The sequence below is a fragment of the Camellia sinensis genome, chromosome 7 (assembly GCF_055761805.1).
Source record: "Camellia sinensis isolate YWXY chromosome 7, ASM5576180v1, whole genome shotgun sequence".
Lineage (NCBI taxonomy): Eukaryota > Viridiplantae > Streptophyta > Magnoliopsida > Ericales > Theaceae > Camellia > Camellia sinensis.
Genome location: NC_138967.1, coordinates 133,999,925 through 134,007,148, shown reverse-complemented (window position 1 = coordinate 134,007,148; position 7,224 = coordinate 133,999,925). Strand labels below are relative to the sequence as shown.

The following is a 7,224-nucleotide window of genomic DNA, read 5'->3' as shown; positions in this document are numbered from 1 at the left end:
GCTATAATTCATCTTGAATGTGATAAGAATTGCACCTAGAATTAATTTGAGTCACATATTAATTTTTTTTTTGTATTTTTTTGTACATGTAAATTTTTCGAATTTTGTATTGATTTGATGTTCATATATATTGGTAGTGTGCATGAGTATATTTCATTATCACTTACACATAAAACGGACAAAGATAATCCAAGTTAAACATTTTACTAATCTTATATATGTTTTCACATTAATATTTGTGCTTTTTATTGTTAATAATGTTGTCCTTGTTAATATAGGCAATCCCAATTTTTAAATTAAATTAAATTTTTTTTTTATTACAAATGGATTGTGATTCATCTGCAGTAATCTTGGTGGTATCATGTAGCATAGGAAATAAACTTAAATGAAACATAAAACAAATTTACAATTCTACATTTATACATTTATACTTTCCAAAACATGTCATGATTGTGAGAAATAGGGGAAAAGCTCCATTCATCTTACCCTCTTTAAACTCTGTTTTAGCAAGACATATAAATGGACTAAAACTCATATCTAGTAATCTTATAGGTGTCATCTAAAATTTTTCTTGTTTATTCTCAAATTCCTCTGTTCTCTTATTTCAAAACACTCACAACCATTAGATTATTAGATAATGTGATAATTTCTAATCACATAAATCTCAAGATATAATCTGTTGGTCAAGAATGTATTGGGATAGAGAATTTTAAAGACAGAACCCTATGTCCCTCTCCAACTACTGATCTAATATTAAATAAAAAATAAAAATAAAAATACTAATACTAATACTAATAATAATAACAATCAGATCATACTAGTGTGGGGGTACTGGTAGGACTGAAAATGGGATCACTGGGTAAGAGCATATTAGCATGAAGGAGAGTGAAGACCATTAAAACCAAAGACACCACAACTGAAAGTAATGACAACAGTAGCATTAGTCCATGAGCTATGCTACTCTTCACCTCTTGTGCATACTCTGTTGAAGCTAATGCCATGACTGTCAAGGGGAATGAATAAGCCCACCATGCTACATTGAATTTCTTCATTGATTTCTTGAATAGTGTTGGCCTAGAAACCTGTTGTTGCAAATTAACATAACAAGATCATATTCAGAGATCAATATTTTCATTGGGTTAGATGATAACAAAATTTACAATTTCATTCTTACTCTGGTTTGATTTTGAGTTTTTAAAAATAATTTTTTGAATTTTCAATTTGTGTTCTTTTGTTTTTTTAATGAACTTTTTAAACATTTTAATAATTTAAAAAAAAAACTTTTTAGAACCATTTAATCTAGATACATTTAAAAAGTACTATTTATGAAAAAAAAGGTAATTTTTTTATGTAGTAAATTTTTTAAAATATTTTCACAATATTTGTACTTTTTAAGTGAATCTATATTAAGTGGATCTAAAAAATTAAAAAAAATTATTAAAATATTTAAAAAGTTCACTCAAAAATAAAAATTTATGGATTGAAAACTCCAAACCAAACACAATTATGGCGCAATTTATGAAGCTTTATAGTTTGTTGTCTTATCTTATTTTATTTTTTTTATTTGATATTTGCGTCATTTTATGAGGTAAAAATAATTTAAATAATTTTTGAAAAAAATTAATTATTGAAAAGTAGGTGTAGAGGTAATTTCAGGTTATACTTTATTGGGAAAATTTTCTTAATGTCCTGATATTAAGATTTTATGATATAAAAGACATAATATTTTCATAGTGGTTGGAGTCCCTCAACATTTTTTCAGAAAAATTTCAAAGTACAAAACAAATTTACATGTGTTTTGAATTTCTCTAGTTTGATCAATTTAACTGATTTTATCTGTATTTTGAATTTTTTTCTAAATTAAAATTTCTCTGATTTACTTACATATTTCTCTGTGTTTTGACCATATTTATCCATCGACATTTCTCAGTGTTTTCTAAACATCATCAAAAAAATGATGAAGCGTACTATCTAAATCAATAATGTTGTGTTTGGTTAGAGGATTTGACTAGGAATTTAGAAAGGGAAATGAAAAAGAAATGTGAAATGTAAATAAAACATACCTATATTTGACCTAGTTTCACACACCTTTTTCATTTTCCTTTCCAAATCTCTCTTAAAATCCATCAACTAAACACAGTATAACTGTCTAATTGGAGCCTCATAAATTTGATCTAGAAACACTGAATAATTTTTCCACCTTAACCTTTAAAAATAGTGAACCAAAGCATCTACAGGGTTTATGCATTGTAATAATGATAAAAACTTCACAAAACACAATTCTCACCGTTTTGAAAATGATTTAAATTATTCATGCCATTATCAAAAATAAAAAATAAAAAAATTCAACCACAACAAAAGTCACATCAATGAAAATCGTAGAGGTTTTTTTTTGGAAAAATGCTTGGGAGCACTAATTAGTGCTCTCACTAATTAGGTGACAGTGGGTCTTATCATTAATGATGTGATGTTTTGGTCTTGAAATTATATTTTATTTTATTTTTTTTACTTTTTTAATACATTAACACTATTAGTAATGATATTTTTAGTGAAATGAATCATTGTTGTTTCTTCCGTTAGCGCGTCAAACATTTTCCTATGCTTTATTCCAATTGAAAGGACTGGTTTGGGGTGTGGCACTTTCGTACTGCAGTCGAAAACCAACCGATTTGATGATGCGAGAACTAATTATTTTAGTTAATTTTTTTAAAAGAAAAAGTGAAAAAAATAGAGATAATAATTAAATTTTTTTATAGTAAATTTTTAACTATTTTATTGCTAAAATAAACTTAAGTATTAGAAACTGTTGTATAGAAAATAACAATGCTTGTAACCTAAATTTTCATGGTCTAAATGGTTCGAATGTCTCAAAACGATCTTGTTTACAAACGACATCGTTTTAAGACATTCGAGTCATTCAAACCACATAAATTCGGATTACTAAACATTTTTCTATAGGAAAATAGTCTAGAAGATAAATCAAGAGTTGAGATTTGAATAGTGTACCTTACAATATTTTTCAATAAAATTTTAAATAAAATTTTTGAGTGAAAATAGTGCTACTCTAATCTAATTGTTGTATTCACTTTTTAAATTTAATGATGTAACAATCTACTAAAATATTTAAGGAAAAATTAGTAAAACATCTCTTTCTCTGTAAAAATTAAAATTTTGCTGTGTTGAGATAGAAATTTCTCTTAGTCGGGTACAAATTTCTCTGAGTTAAATTTTCTCTATAAAAATATTGAGCAACTCCAACTACTATGAAAATATTATATGTCATTTATTTTATAAAATCTTAATATCAAAAATCTTAAAAAAATTCTATAAATTTATATATCATTTTTCATTCACTAAATAATATTACTCACACTTTAACATTGCGTTATGTCATGGCTGGTCAATGGATGGATGGTTCTAGAAGGAAAATAAATTTGTTCATATATTTTGAAGTTGTGTTTGAATTATAAATTTATGTAAAAATTTAGAAAGAAAAAGAAAAAAAATTACAATTCATTGATTTTTAAAATTTTTTTACTCAAATTTATGATTTAAACACAGCTTGAAAGTGTATAAGCAAGATAAAAATTATAATTCATTCCAAATAATAAGCCTCATATCTAAATAATAATATTAATTTCATTGAAAATTGCGTGGCTCCTATTTAAAACTAATAATCATGTTTTGTTTTAATTTTTTGAATTACTTTTAAAAAAACGTAACTTGAAAATTATATTTTAAAAATAGATATATGTTTGGTTTCCGAAAATTTCATTATTACAAATTCAAATTTCCCTCTACAGTCAGAGAGAGAGGCAGCCTAAAAGATGTATTCAACAATTAAAAAAAATTATTGTCATAGCAGAAGTACCACCATATTTGTTTTGTGTGTATATATATATATATATACACGTACTATATATATATATCAAAACATAAAGAGAAACCAAATAGAAATTTTGAAATAAGAATCTAAAAAAGAGATTTTGAATTTTTTTTCAGATTTTCTGTATAACTAAATAAAAACAGTATAATTTTAAAAAAATTAAATCTAAAAAAAAAGAACCAAACAGAGTGAATAAAATTTCATTATTTATTCACACGTGTGAACAAAATCTGAATGGTCCTGAAAGTGGATTTGGTTGACTACAGACAGCGTTGAGATGGCAGATCAGCAACCAAAACATTGCTAGCTGCACCTGAATCTGACCCAATGTATCCGTTTTTAAGCGGTTTAGTATTGGCAGATGAACAGGGCCGGCCGTAAATTCAATAGGAGTCTTTATATATATTTATCAAATAAAAATTTTGAGAAATACAAATAAAAATTTTGAGTCTTTATATATATTTATCAAATAAAAATTTTGCCTAATACAAAAATTTTGAATGGTAGAAAAATATTATAATAGTAATGTTTGAAATCTCTAATTTGAGAATTCTAAATAGTGCTTTAATGACTAGTCTCACGTGTTGATGTGATGTTTTGAATTTTTATTTATTTATTAACATTATTATTATTTGACACCTCACTAGACCTCATGTTACCTCATGTTAGAGCTTTAGTATTAGAACTCTTTATCACTACCCATATTATAATAGGAAAGAAAAAATTGAAGCACGCTGTAGATTACCTATGAAAATAGCTTTTATTTTTTTATTTTTCAATTTGGCTAACTTTTTTTTATTTGTTTTTAATGTTGGTCTATAACATGTTTGTATTTGGGTCTTTTTTTAGTGGGCCTTTTTGTTTTGGAGAGCGTCTAACAATAATTAGACATTTTTTAAAACCTAATGGTATAAAAGATTTTTCAAAATTTAGGATCTTATTTTGAGCCAAAATTTGGGGGCCTTAGGTGTAGGCTTCACTGGGTTTAGCCCGAGACCGGCCCTAAATGATAGCGGATTTATATTTTTATATTTTGTATGTTAAAAAAAAGATATTTTATTTAGTAAAAATATTAGGTATTTTTGAAATATAAAAATTTGGTATTTATTTTATTTTAATTATAAAAATGAAAAATAAAAAATTTTAGACTCAAATAAAGTCTAAAATAGAAGAGGATTATTCTAAAATAGTTCAAAAAAGAGTATAAAACAATAAAATTCAAACCGTCAATTCCATCTGTATCCATCTACTAACATGCATAGCCTGCTTAACCCATATTTACCAATTAAGTGAATAGATACGAATTAAATTTTTTTAATCTACTTAAATTCAGACGGATGGTAAATGAAAAACCGCACCACTCAATCCGATCAGTGTGCACGACTATTCAATATCATGAAAGTGACTTGCACCAGTCCAAAACATTAGAACCCAATTTGGATACATCTACTAAAACAGGTCACACTTCTATCTTCAAAAATGGCGGACTTTTGTTAGCCCAAAATTTAAAAAGCAAGGCTAGATATTAAGAATTCAAACAAACAAACAAAATATTAATGTTGTGTTTGGTTGGGAGATTTGGGAAGGGATTTGGAAAGAGAAAGAGAAAAAGTGTGTGAAACTATGTGAAATATAGGCATGATTTATTCACATTTCACCTACCTTTTCCATTTCCCTTTCCAAATCCCTTCTCAAATCCCCCAACCAAACACAGCATAAGGGAAAAAAAAAAAAGTGATTTAGTTTCACTCTAACGTCAACTACATTATACGCGATTTAAAATTTGAACCACACATTACTTTCTTAAAATTTTTCTAAAATCTAAATTGTTGGTGTCTAATATTATTGAGATTTAGTAAAAATATATCTACATATTTAAAAAAATATCCAAAAAGATACTCAAAACTTTCTATTGGTGTAAAATTGTGATTATTTTCTGGCCTCCTTTCCTGAGATAGTAGACTTTTCGTCGAAAAAAAAAAAAAAACACTCATAAGTCCTAAATACTTACCAGGCACATGAAGAGAAACAGAGAAAGAAAGAAGAGCATCTTTGCCGAGTAATCAAAGCTTCCAGAAATGGAGTCCCAAGCCAAGCATGCCATGCTCGGCGCAGCGAAAAACAAGCAAAAAACAGGCCTCAGCATCGCCGGAAGGCAATTATTACCCGTTAATCTTTGATAAAGTGTCACAAAAAGCACCAAATAATGTGTCATCCCTAACGAAAACATACACACTGCACTCTCTTTCCATCCCATTTTCGCCGCCACCAATGCCCCAACCAAGTTCCCAATCACTGACAATTGGCTTGTTGGATTAGCCACAGTTGATAAAAACCTCTTTCCCTCCATTAACCACTGTCCATAGATCTTCACATCAAGTGCCACTATTGGAACAATGAATACCCACCAAAGAACTAGATAGAAAATGTTGTCTGGAGTGAAGAATGGTGATGATTGAAGCAAAAGAAGCCATGAAATCCATGGTGCAAACATGTAGTTCACTCCAACATTGTGGAAGAACTCACTTTTCACCATGTCAAAGTGAAAGAAACACCGTAGGAGGTAGAGGAGAGAGAGTGAAACTAGGGTTAGCAAGGCTAGAAACCAGAGAAAAATGAAGGCTGTGGATGGTAACATGCGAAGGAGGCGGCGAAACGCGTGGGAATCTTCGGTTGGTTCGCTGAGGGTTTTCCAGAGTAAGGCTTGGCTGCAGAGAGAGAGGCTTATTCTGAAGTGGCCAGCATGAAATCTAGCTATGAAGGGTGATATGAGAGTCTTGATGATCATGAAAATGCCTTTGTCAGGTTGAGTTGAGACCATTGATGTTGTGGTGTTGACTATGATCTCTGTGATCTCTATTTGGGATTGATTGGATTCTCTGGCATGGATTGCCATGGTGATGATGCATAAGTGGCTTGGTGTCGGAGGGTTTGTGGTAGTATTTATAATACTTGTTGCAGATAGTGATTGTCATATAGGGGAGTGCATGGTTAGAAGAAGGAAGAGAGAGGAAGCTACTTTGATGTTTGCGTGAAAAAAAAAAAAAAAAAAAAAATCACTCGGCTTGCTTTTGATATTCAAAATTCGCTTTTCAAAAAATTCTGGGTATGTTTGGTTTGGATTTCAAGAGTGATTTTGGAAAAAAAATTTTAGAAAATTTGTTTGGTTTGTAAATTTTTCAAAATAATTTTCAAAATCACTCTCTCTCTTACCAATTAATCAATCACTTTTTCTCTCTCCTCTCTCCTTTTCAATCACTTTTTCTCTCACATACATCTACTCAATTGTAACAAAATATCAAATCATTTTAAACTCCTAAACTCCAAAATTATTTTCA

General features: G+C 28.8%; 1 protein-coding gene across 1 annotated transcript; it reads right to left on the bottom strand.

Moving 5' to 3' along the window:
- Positions 1-362: 362 nt before the first annotated feature.
- On the bottom strand, positions 363-6,980 carry LOC114294306 (S-type anion channel SLAH1-like). Its single transcript, XM_082879412.1, has 2 exons — positions 5,898-6,980; positions 363-1,082 (listed from the first exon to the last, which is right to left on the bottom strand). The coding sequence occupies exons 1-2, from the start codon at positions 6,780-6,782 to the stop codon at positions 813-815; spliced, it is 1,155 nt and encodes a 384-aa protein (XP_082735538.1). The 5' UTR covers positions 6,783-6,980; the 3' UTR covers positions 363-812.
- Positions 6,981-7,224: the final 244 nt, after the last annotated feature.

What these genes read in the sequence shown, in the direction of transcription:
- LOC114294306 (XM_082879412.1), bottom strand. Translation starts at nt 6,782, where the DNA reads ATGGCAATCCATGCCAGAGAATCCAATCAATCCCAAATAGAGATCACA. An exon ending in TGTTTCTCTTCATGTGCCTG is followed by an intron (nt 1,083 to 5,897) that starts GTAAGTATTTAG and finishes TTGCAACAACAG; the next exon opens with GTTTCTAGGCCAACACTATT.